Genomic DNA, 20915 nt, shown 5'->3' with positions numbered 1-20915 from the left:
CTGTGTTGCCGTATACAAGGAGGAGTAGTATTTTGTGTGGTGCTTATGTGTGTCCTCTTGGCCTCTGATAGGGGAATCATCCTCGTCTAGTAGTTCAGTTATAAAAGAGAGGCAATTACTTTGTCTGAGTGCATTGGCCAGAGTTTTGCCAGGCCTGTCACCTTCCCCATAACTGCGCGCTCTGGAGTGTTTCCCCAGAAAGCGGGTTTCCCTATCTGCCTCTTCCTTGAATTCTGAGATCCTCCCCCGTATGGTGGCCAGGTGGCCAGGTGCCCCAGTTCTCCATATTTGAAGAACAGTTGTTCCGCTGTCTTAATCTCTTGTTCTAGTTTTGCAATAGTAGATCGAATCGAGTTTAATACCCCTGATTGCTTAGAAATGCACGCCCCACGAATCACCACCTTGAACGCCTCTCACAAGGTCAAAGCAGAATCGACCGAGCCTTCATTGGTGGAGAAGTACTGTGTAATATCAGTTCTGATCTCTTCTTTGAAGGCAGTATCTAGGAGTGCATGCAGTGGCAGACACCAACTGAATGCGCGGGGTAAAGTTTTTGTTATCTGCCAGTGTAGCAGCACCGGGGCATGGTCAGAGAGTGTGCGTGCAAGGTGAAGTGTGTCTTTGGTCCACGCAGCGACATCGCTCATCACCAACCAGTAGTCAATCCTTGACCATGCGTTATGATATGACGTGATGCAAGTTCCCTCCCTCATGTCCGGATTTCTGCTACACCAGATGTCTATAAGACCATACTCATGTATAATAGTGTTTAGTTGTGTTGTCGCCCTAAGGAGTGAGTTGCGAGAGGTACCGACTCTGTCCCAGTTAGTGCTGAGAGTGACATTGAAGTCTCCCCCCAAATTATCGTGTCTTCCCCCATACAGTAAGAAAGAAGTTTGGACCGTCTACATTTGAGCCATACATTGCCACTAGGGTGACTTTAATTGTCATCACGGATCCCAGTAAAATAATATACCTTCCCTCAGGGTCCAGCAGCACGTGTGTGGTTGACCAACCCAGTCCGCGTCTAATCAAAATCGAGATCCCCCTGGCATAATTGGAGTAAGGTGCTGAGTATATCTTTCCCCCCCCAATATCTATTCTTCAGTTTGGATACAGAATCGCGGTTCAGGTATGTTTCTTGGAGGAAACACACGTCTATACGATGCCTGCGTAAATATGTGTGGACCAGCTGTGCTTTCTTAAAATCATTGAGTCCACGGACGTTCCAAGCCATGCTCTTAATTACATTGGCCACGCCTCTTTTAGAGACCCTCCAGTTTTTTCATCCCACTTAAAGCCCTGCATAAGTACTACATTTACTACAATCTAAGAGTAAATGTACACATGTAGATTCACTCATGTGTAAGTTTACGTTTGTGAATAGGCCCCATTGAGGGCAAAGTAGATTCAAGATAGGAACCAGGGACACATGAGACTGTATTGGTGTGTAGCTAGGATGTCACAGGTTCAAATTCTTGCTAAGTCATTTTCACCTTTAATTATTTTCAAGCTGATAACACAGTGGCCTCCTGTAGATAAGGGTTTCTTCCCTATTGCAACAGTTGAAAAATTACCCAAAAACGAGTATTTTATAAACGCTAGTAGCAGAAAATTATGAATCTGTTTGTCTTACCTCACCTATAAGCTGTTTTCCAAATTGATTTTTGTTTTACAATGTTTCCAGCACACTGGCATTTGACATTTACAGTAGAAGAGAGCAGTAGTGACTATCCTATTAAGTTCCAAATTATTTTAACCATACCTGATATATTTCATGAAACACAGAACATTTATAGCTTTAGTTAAGTTTAAAAACACAGAGACCCTTAACCCAGTCCTTTTTAGGCTGTCTGTTTTGCTAAAGACATCTTGGAGACATTCAGAAAGCGGATCTAGGAATGCATTCCGCCCGTTCCTTACCATTGGCTTTGTGGTTTGTAACTCACATTTTCTGACTTTCTATTTGCTATCTTTATTTGCTTTAGGCTGTCCAGCTTGAGTTCGTCCCTCCCATTGCCAAAGCCTTGTTTACTGTATTCTTCCACAAACTCACTTTCCTGAAACAGGTTTTTAAATCTTGTTCTTTAGCTTGTCACATTCGCTGTGCATTCAAAGGCAGAGGTCAAATGTCAAGCTCTCTCTTCCTAGGCAGTTTGGTGCTCGGTGTAGCACACACACAAAAAACTTCACTGATGTTTCAGAATGTATCAGAATTAGTACAAATAAAGCACACTTCTTTTATAATTCTGAAGTGTGGTGGAAACAAATATTTGAATATGATCAAAACACATCAATACGCTAGGTGATGACATTTGCACACATTCTCGTTTCTGCGCAGTAAAACTGTATTTCGGTGCAAATGTAATGGTAATTTCAATTGAAAATGTGTTTTGTCTAATGGCAGTGCGTTACCACACCATGCATATTTCACACTAAGCTACTCCACTCCCCGCACTTCCACTCTATGCCACGCCACTCCATTTTACGATACTCCACTCAACATGCCACTCAACTCGACTCCACGCCACTCTAGTCTACACCATTCACTCCACAACACGCCACTCCACTCTAAGCCCCTCCACTCCACACCACTTACCCACTCCACTATACCCCACTCCACTAGAGTCTATCCCATTGCACTCTATCCCACTCCACTTCAGTGTGCCCCAATCTACCCCAACCCACTTCACTACAATCTTCACCAGTCTACCACACTCCAGTGGACTTCTCTCCACTGAAATCTACTCCACCCCAATTTACCCACCCCACTCCAGTTTACCCCTTCCCTCTCCAATCTACCCTACTTTAATCTACCCCACTCTAACCCATTTACCCCCTCCACTCTACCCCAATCCATTCCACTACGATCCAATCTACCCCACTCTTCTACAATCTACCCCACTCCGATCTACTCCACTCCAATCTACTCAACTCCAATCCACTCGACCCCACTCCCCTCAATCTACTCCACTTTGCTCCAATCCACCCCACTCTACTCCAAAATACCTCGTTCCACTCTACTTCACTCCATTCTACCCTATTCCAATTTACCCCACTCCATTCCAGTTTACCTCAATCCACTCCAAATTCTACTGGAATCTATTCAACACCTCTCGAGTCTACCCCAATCTACCACAATCTACCCCACTCCAGTCTATCACAATCTACGTCACTCCACTCCAATTTACCACACTCCAATCTACCCAGTCTACCCCACTCCACTCTGTTCAACTTCACCCCACTCTAATCCAACCCACTCCACCTCATTCCAATCTATCGTACTCCAATCGAACCCACAGAGTCTACCCCACTACAATCTACCTCTATCAACTCCACTACAATCTACTCCACCCCACTCTACCCTAATCTACCCCACTGCAATCTACCCACCCCGCTCTGCCCCATTCTACCCTACTCCACTCTGACCCAATCTACCCCACTCCACTTCAATCTACCACATGCCACTCAAATCTACCCCACTCCAGTCCAATCTAACCCACCTCACCCCACCCCACCCCATCCCACCCCACTCCAATCTACCCCATCCAATCCACCCCACTCTAATCTACCCTCACTCTACTCCAATCTACCCCACCCTAATCCATTTTACCCCACTCCAATTTACCCCACACCACTCTATCCAACTCCACTTTAATCTACTCCACTACAAACTACCCCACTCCCATCTCACTCCAATCTACCCCACGTCACACCAATCTACCCTACTATATTCCACCCAATCTATCCCATTCCACTCTAAACGGCCCCACTCCAGTCTGCCCCACTCCACTGCACTCCACTCTTCCCCAATCTACCCCACTCCAATCTACCCAAATATATCCCACTCCACTCTACCCTGATCTACCCCACTCCACTCCAGTCTACCCCACTCCACTCCAATCTACCCAACTCCACCCCAATCTACTCTACTTCGCCCAATCTGCTTCACTTAATCCAATCAAGCCCAATTAAATCTACCCCAATCTACTCTACTCCGATCTACCCCACACCACTCTAATCTACACCATTCCCCCAACCTATCCCACTCCAATCTACCCCACTCCATTCCATTCTACCCTACTATACTCCACTCAATCTACCCCACTCCACTCTACCCCAATCCACCCCACTCTAATTTACCCCAATATACCCCACTCCACTATATTCCAATACATCCCGATCTACCCCAGCCCAATCTACCCCATTCTAATCTAGCCCAATCTACTTGACTCTACCCCAATGCAATCTACTCTACTCCAATCTACTACGCTAATCTACCCAACTCCCCCACTCCAAACTACCCCACTCTAATCTATCCTACTCCATTCTACCCTACTCTACCCCCACTCCACTCTACGCTAATCTTCAACAATCTACCACATTCACCCCAATCTTCCCCACCCCAGTAACATTTAGCCATGCTGAACAGCAGCCATACTGGTGTACATAATGGCTAAACACATTACCGAAGTCAGTAGCTCATGCATAGGCAAGACCTATTGGCTTTGCTTAATGCATGTTACACAGTGCTCTCGAGATCTTGAATTCTTTTCCTCCATGGATTTTGACCTACCTTTATTATAAAGTACTCAGAATAGATCTGAAATGTCTTCTTTTTAAACACCTTTTTAAATCTGACATATTGTCCACATGCTATTATTACCAAGAGTTGTTAAAATGGCATTTGAGTTCAGTAGTCATTTTGACTTTTCATATTTGTATATGTATGTATAATTTTTGTAATTGTTCTGCCCCTATGCTACAGTTTTGCATCATCTTGTCACTCAGAAAGCGTGCTGACATCGCAACGGTTTGATTTGAGCTGTATATTACCAATAACTAAATAAATACATGATATATACATTTATGTATTAGTGTGTTTATTTATAGTTTGGCATTTCTCTCCTTTTCAGAGGGTGTTTACTTTGTCAGAGAAAGGCTTGCTTGGTGCTCCTATCCAGTACATCTGGCAGAAAAGTCTAGGAAATTATATTTGTGTTACAGGGTAAGTTACTATGATTTCGAATTATGACACCTCATTTTTTACTGACTGCTTTGAATACTGCACTAAGATGTTCTGTTTCCAAAATGAGTTTACTGCTAATGTCTGCTTGTCAGGTTGCTGCAGAGCTCTTAGGGCTCTGCACTAGTGGAAGCGCAGGGAAGCCTTGTCTTTTTCCATTTCTGTTGCCTCATTAGTCCAATTTAAGAAGCACGAGTGTAATTCGATCTGTGCCAGTACAATAAGGTTTGCTGTGTTTACCTTCTGGAACTCCATTTCTGAATATTGCTTCTCTCCAGAGACGGGTCGGTTGCAAAGTATTAACTAACTAGCTCTTCTCAGCTCTGATTCAGCCCTCTGAAACGCACTTCTATCCTAAGGTGTGTGTCTCATCTCTAGCTCACTTATTCCGCCTGACATTAGGCTATGCCGTCCACGGGTTTCGCTCTATCACTTTCAGCTACTTTCAAACTGAATCTCACTATTGTTTTCTGGTTGTGGTTTCAACCTTTGTCATCCACTATCCTTTATGCAAGTGAGCTCTCCAACTTATGTTGCTTTATCAAGACACCGTATTGTGTTGGTTCTTCTTGGAAGTGTTTGCAGCTGTGGGCCATTAGTTTGTCCTGCTCGTGCTTGCTTGTTTTAGTGAGGTGCCTCTTCACATCCACCACTTTTAAGCCAGACATTTATGTATTTACCACAGTCCACTCTTGCAGTGTGAGGATGTCTGGAAAAAAACATTAAATGATTAAGTCGTCAGACAGGTGAAAGGGGAACTTCTCTCTGTATTTACAAGGACATGGAATAAAACATTGCAACTGAACTAGAGTGGTTATGCTTTTTCTCAATCAGTCAGTCAAATATCATGTCAGGCTGCTAAAACTCTAAGGTATCCAGGCTTTGTGCATACATGACACGCCTGCAGGGAGCCAGAAGGAGAATAACATACTCTTACAATCAGGGCTGGATTAGGGAACCAAAAGCAGCTCTGGCAAAAATATTAAAACCAGTCTCCCTCCCTTCATCTCCTTCCACTGTCTTTATCTATCTATCCATCCATCCAATTCTCTCTCCTCTCTCTCTTCTCCCTCTCTGATCGCTTTCTCCCACCCCCCTCTCTCTCTCCCTCTCTCCCTCTCTCTCTGCCTCCCTCCCTCTCTGCTGCTAACCTGAGAGAACTTGGGAAAGTAACAGAGGCCCTAGGGGCGTGCCTGAGTCAACCGGCCTCCAAGGACTTAAGCCCACTGGGGAAATGCCATGTGGGATAAAAGGCCTGTCCGGCACTGCTTAGAATGTAGCAGACGGCCAAAGTTTCAGAGGCCCAGCGAGAGTTTGTTCCCCTGTCTGACCTCAGCAGCCTGAACAAGATTGTTCCCCAGTGTACCAGTGTGGTTCTTGGAGCCTGCACCCAGCCCATATCCCTGTGTGCTGCTGGGTGTAAAAGGCATAGTCTCGATTGCTAATGTAGGTCCACCCTGGTAGACCACCTTTAAAAATCATTGTTGAGGTTTGGAATTTTTCCGATTGGCTATTCATAGCTAGTTCAGACTCTACAATATTTGACTAACATGCTGTCAGTGGTTGAGCTTGCTACAACTGTAGGTGGAAATCTTGGTATCCTTTGAAGGTGACCCAGCATTTCTTGCAGATGCCAATGGTGGCCCTGGCCAATGAGGCTAGGTTTTCTTCAGTTAACCAGGACTGGAACCTTGACATTATTCAGATATAACTACAGAACGTTGTCAACTGGTCCCCCTGACATTCCAAGTTCAGTGTCCTGTCAGCCGCCACCAAAGTGTTTCCACCTTTTGAGATACTTTTGATTGTTGAGTCGCCTGGGACCCATTCACTATGCCCAGGACCCATCTTCCAACTCTGCACTCTCTGCACAAGGGCAACTGGGAGAGGATGTGGTCTCACGGCTAGACTGCCATCTTTGGAGCTGGGAAACCAAGGTTCGAGCCTCGAGGTCGACTCCACATCCTGTGATTCTGGGTAAATCACTTAATATCCCCACTGGTGACCTGCGGCTTCCCCAACTTCGGTCGGACGACTGGGAGAGTCTGGAGGTGCCCATTTCTCCTGAGGAGATTGGGGACGCGATAGGGCGCACGTCCGCGGGGAAGACCCCGGGACCGGACGGCTTCCTCCAGGAGTTTTATGCCACCTATAGGGAGCACCTGGTCCCGCGGTTGGGTGCCCTCTATGCTGAAGCGGTCACCAAAGGCTCCTTCCCTCCGGAAGCCGACATAGCCACGATTGTGGTTCTGCCCAAGTCTACGCCGCCTCCTTGTGATAGGTCGGCCTACCGGCCGATCTCTCTTATCAACACTGATATCAAGCTTTACGCAGCGGTCCTGGCCCAGAGGCTCCGGCCCTTTTTGTCGTCCTTGGTGCATCCGGACCAATGCGGCTTCATGCCGGATCGGGGCACTCGCCACTGCCTTCGTCGCCTTCACGTGGCCTTGGCTCACCGCCATCGCATATCTCCATATCTCACCCTCCTGCTTGCCGATTTCGAGAAAGCTTTCGACTCGGTTGGGTGGCCCTACTTGTTTGATGTCCTGGCACACATGGGTTTCGGCCCCAAGTTTGTTGGAATGGTACGGGTCCTTTATGCGCACCCCCGCGCCAGAGTGTTGGTTAATGGGGCACTGTCGAGACCGTTTCGGATCGGCCGGGGAACGCGGCAGGGGTGTCCGCTATCGCCCCTCCTCTTTGCGCTTGCAATGGAGCCCCTTGCTGCCCTGATCCGAACGGATCCTCTCTTTCGGGGCTGGGAATGTCCGGGCCTCGAGCCGGACAGAATAGCCCTCTACGCGGATGACGTCTTGTTGTACCTTAGCGATCCGGCGCGCTCGGGACCGCGCGCACTCCATCTCTTGGGCCGCTTTGGCCGCGCGTCTGGCCTCTACTTAAACCCGCGAAAATCGGTCCTTGTGCCTCTGCACCCCTCCCGGGAGTGTTTTGACTGGCAGGACACTATTCCCCTCCGCCGGTTGTCCTTCAGGTACCTGGGCATCTGGGTCTCTCTTCTCCCGGAATTGAGCTGGGCTCTTAATATGACCCCCCTGGTCAAGAAAGCCAAGGTAGATCTGGTGCGATGGCAATCGCTCCCGCTCAATCCGCTGGGGAGGGTGGCGCTATACAAAATGATGATTCTCCCCCGGTTCCTTTATGTATTGCAAAATACCCCCGTGTCCTTCCCACGGCCTTGGTTTCGCGAGCTGGATGGGTTGGCGACCAGATTTCTCTGGGGTGGTGGGAGACCGCGGTTGGCCCTGTCGGTATGTCGCCTGCCCACCTTTGATGGAGGGCTAGGCGTGACCAATCTTTACCTCTACTACCTGGCCACCCACCTCCTGGTCACCCATGACTGGTTTGGGGGGGGATGGTCTGACCCGGCCTACAGGGTGGAATTAGAGGACCTGGGTTTCTCCCGTATACAGGACCGCCTGTATGGCGCCCCCATCCCCGCCTCCTGCCCCGACATCACCAAAGCGATCTTCCTGGCTTGGCGAGCGGCGGTCCGCCACACCCGGTGGACCGGGAGGCTGACTCGCGCCACCCCCCTCTGGCATGGGACATGGCTGCGGGATGTTACGGAACTGGAGGGCTTTAAATCTTGGGACCTACTCGGCATCTCCCAGCTGAGAGATGTCTGGCGGGGGGGACGCATGTGCTCATTCTCGGAACTGCAGGCGCGCTTCTCCCTCCACTCATCTCAATTTTATAGATACCTCCAACTGCGACACGCCATACGCACCTACACCCCACTGGACATTAGGCTGCCGGACCACAGCCCCCCGGAGGCTCAGGTCCTGCTGGGCAACCTGGGGAGGGGGGGTATATCCAGGATACATCGTTCTCTTATCAACAATACCCCCATGCCCCGGGAAGGCCTGAAGGAACGATGGGAGGTGTGGGTGGGTCCCCTGGACGAGGTCGACTGGCGGGATGCCCTTATGGCCCCCAGGCTGGTGACGGCCTCCGCCAAACTGAGGCTTATTCAAATTTATTACCTTCACACTGCCTATCTCACACCGGCTCGTCTGCACCGTGCGGGCCTCTCCGTTGACGCAGCTTGCCCCCGCTGCGGTTTTGATCCGGCCAACTTCATCCACATGGTGGGGTCTTGTCTGGACTTGGGGGGGGTACTGGAGGGGCATAGAAGCAGACCTCACGGAGGTCTTGGGGTGGGTGGTGCCACATAACCCTAGACACACCCTACTGGGTATCACTGACGGCCTAGATGGCACGCGCGCAGAGAAGCTATTCCTTACGACGGCATTAATGGTGGCGAAACGAGACATTGCAGCGGCCTGGAAGCACCCACAGCCGCCTAGCTTGGCCAAATGGAGTACTGGAGTGGACTGGTGTGCGGCACAGGAACGGACTCTCTACCAGGCAAGGGGCTGTCTTAAGAAGTACCGTAGGGTCTGGGGGAAATGGTTGGGCAATGTATTGTGAACATGCTGTTTGGGGGGGAGGGGGCGGGGGGAGAGTTTCGGGGGGGGGGGGGGGCGGGGGGGTGGAGTGGTCCCGTGCTGTGCGGTTGTAAGCTGGTGGTTCGACAGGCTCAATGGTTTTCTGTTGTGTCACTTAAAACAATAAAAAACTTGTTTATCAAAAAAAAAAAAAAATATCCCCATGCCTACGAAAAAAAATTAATGTGTCCTTGAGTAATGTAACTGGTGCTCATGTAAAGCGCTCCAAGACCTTCGGGTCGAGTTCGTGCTATATAAATCTGCACAAAAAAAATCTGGCTTGGGAATGTAAATAATCAGTGCTGGCTGCCTGTCGTGGACAATTGAGAAGAGCAAATTAGGGAAATAAGCAATAAAAACCTTGTTTATGCAGCTCTCTTTTCTCGAAATTTCGACTGAATAGTGTTGTGGTAAATCCCTTCACATGGCCACACTTGTAGACCTGAGAACCTCGACATTTTTCACCGGAAGAAAAGGCTATGAGAAGTGGAAGTTTGGTTAATTATGAAGCACATTTTTAATCACGAGAAAAGTCCAATAACAGGAAAGGATTGAAATCTAGATGTCCCACAAGGGTGCTTGGATGTGTCCACAAGATTAAGTTGCCTAAACATAATTTATGAGTTGGCTTCTGATTAAACACCAGATTCAATAACATATAGAGAGCAGGGGTGAGGCACATTTATTTCATGGAATTGACGAGAACAACATCACACTGTGTACCTTGATATAGATCAGTAGCTGTCCTATAGCAATGTAGTTTAACAATATTTATTTACAGCACGTGCGATTCCAGGATGCCACGATCATGATATCCTCGCACTATGCGGCCCATGTTCAACAACACCGAAGGTCAAAGCGAAACTACCGGCGATGCAAATCGGCTATAAGCGGCTCTACCCTGCGCGCTTGGATATTATTTATATGGTCAAGACTTATTTTTTCAACACTGTTGAGGCCTAGGCCACGGATGGAGGAACGACCCCCCCCCCCCCGCTAGGGCACATAGCCTGCGTTCAGATCCGTAATTAGGAGAGCTAGGGTCTGCTCGGCCCCCAAACCTTGGATGCGCAAGAACTGAAACCTGTATCTTAGTTCACAGTTTTAGGAGCACAGCGGGTCAAGATACACATTGAGACACCGGAGCCCTCGTGGGTGCCCCCGTGCTGGGTTCAATCCCCCCGCCCACCAGGCAGGCGATGCACCACCACAGTATTACACCCACCCTATGATTGAACAGCTGATGGTAATCCTGGAATATGAATGAGTTGGGTTATAGGCAGGGCCACTGGAATTATGCGGCAGGAGATGGCCAAAGTATGTGGCAGAGTTGAGTAAATTATGCTGCAAGAAAAGGCAAAATATGCAGTATAATTCGGCACATTTTGTAATAGTATTACTTGATTATTTCATCATTTTTAGGTCTCGCCTGAGCTAGCGCATGCGCTGTTCTGGCGAGACATTTAGTAGCTGGTTTAAAAGTGCTACCTTGCCGGCCACCAGCTTGCTATTGCGCGCACAAGCGCGCGCGATGTGCACAGCTGCCATCTGGCTTTCAGCGCACGCGTGAATCCCCTCCCCTACCCCCTCCCTTCTCCCCCCTCCCTTCTCCCACTCCCTCCTCGTCAACTTTATTTTCCTTTTACTTCGCGCCGTGCGGCTGTGTCACTTTCACGGCCGCGCTGCTATCAGCTTCATTTTAAATTTTTATTTTTTAACTGTCAGCGCCAGGCGCGCGCTGGTTCTTTTTTGCTCCCCCATGTTGCTCGCACATCCACCCCCTCACCCTTCCCTGTGTTGCTTCAGCACTCTCTTTAAATTCCTGCTGCTTGTTTATTTCGCCATGAGTCAAATATCTCTGTCATTTCCTGGCGCACTCCTTGTTGCTTCCCCCGTATTCACATTAACCTTACCTACTGCCCCCACGCAGCCCACATCCCCATCCAAAGACTAAAGCGCTAAAAGATAGTTTTCTTTTCAATCTTTTGGAGGATCAGCAGTTGTTGTTAGCTGCCGGGCTACCCCATTTTTAAAGAGTCATTTTGCTCAGGTTTAAATGTATTCTTTTATTTACCGCTGCAAGTGACATCCACAATCTCGGATCACTAAACCAAAAAAAAGCCAAATGTGTGTTATACGTTGTGGCACTTGCATGTATTGTGTTTACCCTGCGCGCTATAGCGTCATGAGGAATTCACTTCCATGCCTCATAGACGTCATCACGCTTTTTTTAATTCTTTTTTTTGGCTGATGCCGCACATATTGCTAAAAAAGCATTGCCAAAGCCAATAGGTCAAAAATGCAACACCTAGTGGCTTTTTCAATGCTTGCTTTATCTAGTTGATGGCAGTATACTACTGTGACATCCTGTTTCATAACACCCATACATAGCTCGAGGACGTTGTTTACTGTAAATTACTGTAGCTTGTATCCCAAAATCTCTATGGAAATCAAAAATACAACCAAGTGACCGAAGATGCCTAGTTTAGACGAGGCATGGTTTTCTTTGCGCGGTATATGATTATAAATGTCAGGTGGGCTTAGGTTCTCGTCTTCATTGCTGCCAGGCTTTGCTTCAAAATCCTTCTGCCTCGCCGCTTTCCGTCTCCATTTGCTGAAGGCCTCACTCTCTCTGAGAGGTAGAGCTGAAAACATAACTTCCCTCCACACGGTTCACCTCTAATAAAAAGCCAGCTTCTGCCTTAAAATCCTTATCAGGGTTCCGGTGCGGGTCCACACCTCTTTGTCTTCTTTTAAACAAATCATTATAGATTCAGGCCTTCTAAAACACCATTATGTAAAAGCCGTTCGCAATGTGCACCTTACACACTCACTTGAAGAACAGTAAATAGGTCACTTCAGCTGTCAAAAGAATTTCTTCTCTTTCCATTTCCCGCCCCGTTCAGGAGCACATTGAGGCAAATATATTAGACACAGAACGACGCGATGTAAGGTGCATAAAGAATCGAATTTAGCACTGGTTATATAAAATGGCTCATAAACCCCGAATGCCTCCTGTCTCTCCTTGGATTGTTAAATGTATAAAAGATTACTGGTGAAATAATTATAATTTTTAGAATCCGTCATAAATACTACTACCAGGCCCCTATGCTGTAAAGGTGTATCGTATCATAGATCATTTGCCCTTCATTTCTCCAAACAAAAGCATTTTAAATGCCTTGGTCTTCAATCTTAAATTTCAAAGCACAATAACGCATAATTACTAACTGGCCTTTAAATCATTATAGGCCGCAAACAAAACCATACGTAAAGGTGTTATTCCATATAAGTAACTTGCAGTGCTTTGGTGAAGGCTTCAAGGTTGAGCTCAGAATATTCAGATCGCTGTTTTTAAAGGCACTCAGTAGCATATTTTAAGAGGGACGTGTCACATGAATCACTGTGAGGGAATAAAAAGAGATGACAGACAAAAGGAAAGCGTGCTTTCCTCGATTTCCAGCGTGCTTCAGAACAAAGATGCCATTTTAAGACTTTGCGTGTCTCTCAGTGCCAGTGGTGAATATGATAGCTTCAACCCTGACTGAAGCCTTGTGCAGTTTACAATAAAGAGTTATCACTTAGCAAAGGTGAGTCTTAGCCTTCGGAAAAGTGACGCCGCCAAAAGTAGGTAACAATAAAAAACCCACAAAATAACGTTTTGGGATTGTTGCCTAGTCTATTGTGGGAATTGTTCTAACATTACAAAGATCAGGAAAAGGAATGTTTGGAAGAATGTAAATCCGTGCGATGGGTTTTTACCAAAGATAGAATCCCTTTAAAATACGGAATTCACGCAAATGCCTTCACCTGGGCCAATATAGTTACTGGCGCATGCAGGGTTCTCCAGGGGATCCAGGAGGGTGGCTATACTGGCCAAGAAACAACCTCCCTACCTCACAGATAAATGCTGGGTGAATGATCAGGATTGCTAAGTGGCCCTTAGGACAAAATGGGGCAGACGGGATACTCCAGTAGCCAACGTCTATGCACCTCCCAAACTACAGCGCAGCGTCCTTGACAAGTTGGGTCCTATACTGAATGAGGCAGGGTCTGATTGCACATGGTGGGGGAGACTTCAATGACGTAATGGGATAGGGATGAGTGTCACACGCGTGACGACAACACAAGCACCTAAGGATTTGGTGCACTTCACACATGCTTTGAGTCTCATGGATGCCTGTAGATTCTGGCATCCATCGGACAGACAATACTTCTTTCTTTCAGAAATCCACTGGACCTCCTCAGGTCTGGACTGCTTGTTTGTGTTGATATTGATGGAATGATGCTAATGCTTATGAGGGTACACTCGCATATATGAATTAAATTGCATTGCTGTTGTCAAATTGGCCTGTCGTGAACTCTCAATCAACCCTGACTCGAAAATACGTGTTCAAGCAGGTACTGCAACCCAGGCCGACGGTAAGTGATTGAAAGGTCAAAGGTGGGGTACCACGTAGCTGGCAGACAAATGTGCGAACACACCAGAGAGGTGCATGAATTCCCCAAACACCATAAAGTTAGATGCCACAAGGAGATAGGAGCACACAGTCAATCAGGACACAGTACACGCACCGATCATGTGCCCCTTATGCCGCACATCTGGACACACTAAACACTGGCCCACATGGTGTCCACACAAGATCGAGCCACCTGCATTTGTTGTCAAAGACCCTATATTCATAACTCCACAGATAAAGCTCACATTCCTTCACCAAACAAGGATCGCTGCATGTACTTTTATTGTACCCAAAACTATATATAAGCCTGCATAAATTGCTTGTACTTTGAGACAGTCCTCAGACTTGTTTCCGTGGGTTGTACTCCCGGCTGAAGTGTTTAATTAAACTAATAGTTCCTGTTTTGCCAACCGCCTCTTGTCTTTGTTTTTTCGAGGTAAATTCATATTTGAGCAACATTTGTCCCAGGAGATGGGTGCGTGAGATTGAGCTTCTTGATAGTTATCTCTACATCTCACTGTGAGGACTGGTTTTGAGGAAACCCCCATTCCAGGATGCTTGATAAGTGGGCATTGCAGGACAGGGGGGTCGTCACAGCCCTGCCGGCAGACCCACAACTGTACTTTGAGGAAAACGAGGGATCTATGGCTCCTCCAGTCATACTCTGGGATGCCTAACCCTGCTAAGGGACAAAGCCCAAAACATAATTTCTATGAAGAAGAGCAGAGACAGACAGGTGAAGGTACTGGAGGACAAAGTATTGTCCCTTGAGTCTGCCTGGTGGTAGACCGGGGCACAGGCAACATACTTGTGGCTAGTGGCAGTTTAGGAGCAGTACAGAAACCTCACTCACAGTGCCGCTCGACAGCATTATCTCTCGATGCAGAAGAAGGTGTTTGAAACTAGGGATAAGACAGGCTGCCTCCTAGCGTGGCTAGAAAGGCGAGAGGAGGAGGCCGAGATAAAAACTGAGAGTGAAGCGACTGTGTAAACTGACTGGCAGATAGTGCAAGCCTTCAGACAATATATAGAGGCATTACTTGGCACGCTCCAGGTCCTAGTCCTGAGCCAAGTAGACAGGGAGGGCTGCGAGAATGATCTCTAATTGGAAGAAATCAGGTAGGCCTTGATCCCTTTGATATTGGGAAAAACACTGGAAGCAAATGGTCTCCCAGTGGAGTTATATAAAAGACTGACGCCACTCCTTTAGCCACATCTCTTGAATCTCTTCCGCACGACTAAAGGGGAGGAAGCACTTCCTGATGACTGTAAACATGCTATTATTGTGCTGATCCCCAAAAATGATAAACCTACCAATCTTTGCCCGTCATATAGGCCCAATTTGCTTATGAACGCCGAAAGTAAGATACTGGCAAAATTCTGGCAACATGACTATCCAGGGTGATCACCTTCCATGTCCACGAGGATCAAATAGAGTTAATGCTGTGGAGCGCAACAAGACTTAATCTCAGATGTTCCAGATCTGGTTAGACCTAACAAAAGATGAATGGGACTCCAAGGCCATATTATCGCTAGACATCACAAAGACTTTCAACTCAGTTGACTGGGGTACATCCATTCCACTCTAAAATGCTTTGGATTTGGTCCTGACTTCTGTAGGTGGGTGAGACTGCTATATAAAGCGCCTAATGTGGCGATAAAGGTGGACAGAGTCCTCTCTCATAAGTTTGATTTGGGGAGGAGCACAAGCCAGTGATGCCCATTGTCCCCCTTGCTCTGCCTGGAGCCGCTTGCGTACTGGGTACAGAGAAAGCTAATATAGTGGGAGTTACAGAAGTGGTCAATTAGCGGGAGCGAGATCTGGTTAGACCAAACAAAAGATGAATGTGACTCCAAGGCCATATTATCGCTTAACGTCGCAAAGACTTTCAACCCAGTTGATTGGGGTACCTCCATTCCACTCTAAAATGCTTTGGATTTGGTCCTGACTACTGTAGGTGGGTGAGACTGCTATATAAGGCACCTAATGTGGCGATAAGGGTGGACGGAGTCCTCTCTCATAAGTTTGATTTGGGGAGGGGCACAAGCCAGTGATGCCCATTGTCGCCCTTGCTCTGCCTGGAGCCGCTTCCGTACTGGGTACAGAGAGAGCTAATATAGTGGGAGTTACAGAAGTGGTCAATTAGCTTGAGTGACTATATCTATATGTGGATGTTGCCTCTATCTTACGGACCCAGAGGCATTGCTCCCGATGTTCCTGACTGTGTTCTGCAACTTTGAGACCTACTCGGGATTTCATATCAACTGGGACAAATCGATCCTGTATCAGATCAGAGACTGGTTGGGTAGAACAAGATCCAAGTATCAGGGAATAGTCATAATGGCGATCAGAGATAGGTTCTTGGAGTGGAATCTGAGTTGGGCCCTCGGTAAATTTCAGGAGGATGCAAAGAGGTGGCGTAAACCTCCTTTATCACATATGAGCAGGGCCTCCATTTTTAAAATGGTTACTCTACTCAAACTATGGTATATCTTGCAGAATGCCTCCTATGATATACCAGAAGCATACTTTGACAGGTTGGCTAAAACACTACAGACGTTTCTCTGGGCCGTGGGTGGCGGGGTAAGTGGTCACCCTAGGATAGCTCTGCGGACTCTGTGTCTCTGCTACAACAAGGATATTGCTCACCCAGATGTAAGGGCATACTATTGGGCATCAAAATTTCAGGTTATTAGCGAGTGGAGGTTCAACCCGCATTCTGAACCGGGGACCCGACTTGAACGGCTACTTATGGAACCCGACAGGTAACATTGCATCTGTGGGCACAGAGACAGAAAAAGTTTCATGGGGAAGCATGAGATGTGACTAATAAAGCTCCGGGCTCACAGGGAAAGAGAACACAGGCCACAGCACTCTGGAATGGGACAGTGCTTAAGGGGGTCCAAACACCGTCCGGCTTTAAACATTGGGAGCACTTTGGGATCAGCATCTTATGAAATGTGTTGGAGGGGGTTGACTCGTTTTGCAGTGCCCTTCAAGGCACTGCAGAACGAATTTCAGCAATTGCCCACTCAAAGATATACGTATTTGCAACTGCTACCTGTCGTCAGCACAGAAGGGCTCAGAAGAGACTATGGGCAAGACGGAGGGAAGACAATCGAAGCTCCCCTTCAAGAAAAAGTGCAGCGTTAGACAGATGGACTCGGAGGTGGACAAAGGTGCCGCAGCAAGCCTCCCGGAAGAAGTTGATGACCAGGATCTGGACATTAAAGCAATCCTGCTGGAAGTCAAGTCTTAGAAATATTGATGCCAAACTAGACCTCCTCACTGCGCGTTTAGACAAAGTGAAGCACAGAGTCGATGGTCACGACTCCCAACTGGAGCAATTAGAAACGCGCATGAGCAGGGCAGATGACAGCCAGACCACCACAACCGAACACCTGCTGCGAATGGACAAGGTCCTCGATCTGATCAAGCAGACAAATGAAGACCTCGAGGCTCGCTCGAGGAGAAACAACCTCCGGATCACGAATGGAAAACTTCATAGAGACAATGCTACGTGACCTTCTTCGGTCCCGAACTGTCCCCAGTTTCTATTGTGGAAAGGGCCCGTAGAACCCTGGACCCGCGACCACCTCGGGAAGGCGCCACCCCGCCCGATTGTTGCACGGTTGCTAAATTACAGGGACCGCGGCGCAATCCTCCGTGCAGCAAGATAGAAAGGGCAGATTCAATACAAGGGTGATCATCTATCCTTATTTCCAGACTTTATGGTGGCAGTGCAGATAGCAAGTAGGGGTTTCCAGCCAGCGAAAAAAACTCTCACAGCAGGCCAACCTGAAGTACGCAATGTTATACCCTGCAAAGTTAAGAGTGATGCAAAAGGGAAAATCATATCACTTCCACAGATCCCAAGTAAGCCCTCAAATTCGCCGGAAAGCAAAATACATCCCAAGTGCTTACACGGGGCGCCCTCCCAGGCCTCATCCGAAGCTCGCTTGAGCGATAACTCAATACTCCATGTGTCTACCATACGTTATAAGTGATATGATCCCACTGTTGGAGGGCTGGTGATTGTTACATATATGCTACGCTGTGAAAGTTTTTTTCTTTTCTATATATTACACTCCTCATGGGTGAGTCTGTGCTCTGTTTGCAGACTTGTTGGGGAGTTACAGGGCCCACTCGCACAAAATGTCTAAAAATATGGCTTCCGATTCTCACAGCATTTTGCTCGGCCACCCAGCCTTTATTGGCGGGCTAGTTTGCGTGGCGACTCCGCTACCCCCAGGGATAAATCCCAGATGTTCTCAAAATAGGAGAGGGAGGCTTTTTCTCAACCTAATTGAGGGGTTGGTGTGGGAGAGCGGTGGTGGGGATGGGTGGAGGGGTTGTATTGCTCAAAAGTTGGGAAGTTGTTTAAATTATTTTTAAAATGTTGGCAACATGACACACACTAGCACTCTTTTTACTGATCTGCGGGCTCATGGAAGCGTGACCTATGACATTACCTGCACTGGGCAGTGCCCTGCTGACACAATGCACTATGTTATTGCGAGGAACGGATGGGTAGTTTAGCCACAGTCAAGCTCCTGACATGGAATGTTAGGGGTCTTAATGACAGTAGAAAAGTCCTTCTGGTACATACTTATCTACTTCGGCACCAGATAGATATTTGTCTACTCCAGGATATCCACCAGATTGGTCGGGTCCTCCCTCCGCTGCTCACAAAAGGTTGCGGAACCACACACTCGGCCACATATTTAAATTACGCCAGGGCGTGTGCATTCTCATTAGATGGGGCCTGCGTGGACCACAAAACAATGCATCTATGATAGTGATGGACGATACCCTATCCTAACAGGCTCGCTCTACAACCACACAATCAACCTGGTCACAGTGTACGGCCCCAATGGGGATGACCCAGAATCTTTCACCAGGATCTGGCGCATGATCTCAGGCCTAGATGCACAGACGACACTCTGGTGTGGGGACTTCCATGTCCCATTAATAGACTCCTTGGATAGGGAGGGCAGTTCCAGACGCCCACATCCACAGGCCGCCCGGGTCCTGACCACACTCATCGAAGATAACCACCTCATGGACATTTGGCGAGACACACACCCAAACACCAGAGCGGGTTCCTGTTTTTCCCTGCAGCATGGAGCATGGTCTCGTATAGACTACTGGCTGGCCGCAAGAGATCTCCTCCACTGGCGTCCTCTAACCACTCACCTGGTTGCAGACACTCCACCCACCGATGCACTTCCACACATTTTTACATGGCGTTTACCTTCCGGAGCGCTGAGAGATGCCGTTTTCAGGGAAGAAATACGCAAGGCAATCAAAACATACTTTGACCGCAACACTGGGTCAGTTAGCTCCCCTGCCACACTATGGGACGCCTTTAAGGTGGTGATTCATAGGGAATGTTTGGCCAAGCAACACGGGGTGCTTAAGTCTGTACGCTACACGATTGCAGTGCTTGAAAAGGACATCTCGGCCCTGGAGGCCCAGTTTCACAACTCCGGCAGACCGGATGTCTTGGCGCGCATCCGCGAGAAGATGTCGGAATACCAGGAGGAGGCGGAGAGGAAGACCCTATTTCTAGGCAGGGAAACCCGGGCACGCAGGTACGGGTAGGGGGATCTCCTTGGCAAAACCCTAGGTCGACTGATCCAAAAGCCGCGCGCCGCATCCTACATCGCGAAGTTGCTTGACCAGGAGGGCCATAGCCACTCCCCACACCGAAGCTGCTGCAAATTATGGTTGATTTTTATGCACAACTCTACTCCACAGCACAAATGAAAACACCCCCAGACCTGCAGGCATACTTCGACGACATTGAGCTAGTGTGGCTGTCAAACGCCCACAGAGAGTTCCTAGACTCTCCCATCACTATAGAAGAAGTCCAACAGGCAATCGCTGGACTCTCCCGGATAAAGCTCCGGGACAAGATGGGCTCCCAGCCGCTTTTCATAAGTACTCAGACATTCTACCTCCCAAACTCTTAGACACATATCTGGATGCTCTTGAGACGGGCCTGCTACCCCCCCCACCATGCAGGGGGCAGTGATTTTTACACTCTTAAAGCCTGACAAACCAGCCCACCACTGTGATTCATACCGGCTGCTTTCCCTTATCAATATTGATGATAAACTCTTTGCTAAAGTCTTAGCGAATAGGCTGCAATTATTGTTGCCAGTGATGACCAGAACAATCAGGATTTATACCTGGCAAGTCCACAGCGCATAATCTTCGAACTATGTTTTCGGTCATGCACTAAATCCCCAGATCCCCTCTGTGGCAGTGCTGCTCGACGCCACAAAAGCGTTTGACACCCTCAAATGGAAATACTTGTTCCCACTACTTGAGAGACTAGGGCTCGGCCGCGTCTTTCTCATACAGGTCTATCTCCTCTATACCCTGCCCACGGCACGCATACGCCTCAATGGTCAGATCTCGGATCCCTTATCGATAGGCAGGGGCACGAGACAGGGGTGTCCGCTCTCCCCTATACTTTTTGCCATCGCCATGGAGCCCCCGGCAGCGCAAATACGTCAGCACCGCACAAATCGGGGTCTGGGCTTCTCCACTCGCGGGCTGGTTGTGTCCCTCTACGCGGACGACATCACACTTTATGTTAACCACCCAGAGCAAAACCTCTCATGGCTTATCCGCGAAATTGTGCGATTCGGCGGCATGTCGGGCATCTAAATAAATTGGGCCAAGTCTATGCCGCTCGCCTTAACGGAGGCGACAACTCCATTCTCCATGGAATATCCGCTCCAATGGGCAAACGGCCCGCTTAAATACCTGGGGGTTCATGTGTGCAATTATATGGAGGAGGTTTGGAGAGCTAACTTTGGCAGCGCAATAAGCTGGCTTGGAGACAGAGTTCCCATATGAACAAAACTTCGCCTGTCCCTGGCAGGACGTATCGCCATAGCAAAGATGGTGATTCTTCCCAAGTTTCTCTACTTGTTTGTAAACATTCCCAT

At 48.1% G+C, this 20915-nt stretch overlaps 1 protein-coding gene across 1 annotated transcript in view; it reads left to right on the top strand.

The window, feature by feature from the left end:
- WDR19 (WD repeat domain 19) overlaps nucleotides 1-20915 on the top strand; it is a 992607-nt gene that overhangs the window by 40696 nt on the left and 930996 nt on the right. The window contains exon 2 of the mRNA XM_085642250.1: nucleotides 4917-5008. Coding sequence (XP_085498376.1) covers nucleotides 4917-5008 — 92 coding nt within the window. The remainder of the gene's footprint in view (nucleotides 1-4916; nucleotides 5009-20915) is intronic.

Source organism: Triturus cristatus, chromosome 2_2 (genome assembly GCF_964204655.1).
Source record: "Triturus cristatus chromosome 2_2, aTriCri1.1, whole genome shotgun sequence".
In the NCBI taxonomy this organism is placed as follows: domain Eukaryota; kingdom Metazoa; phylum Chordata; class Amphibia; order Caudata; family Salamandridae; genus Triturus; species Triturus cristatus.
This window is presented reverse-complemented; position numbering and strand designations above follow the sequence as displayed.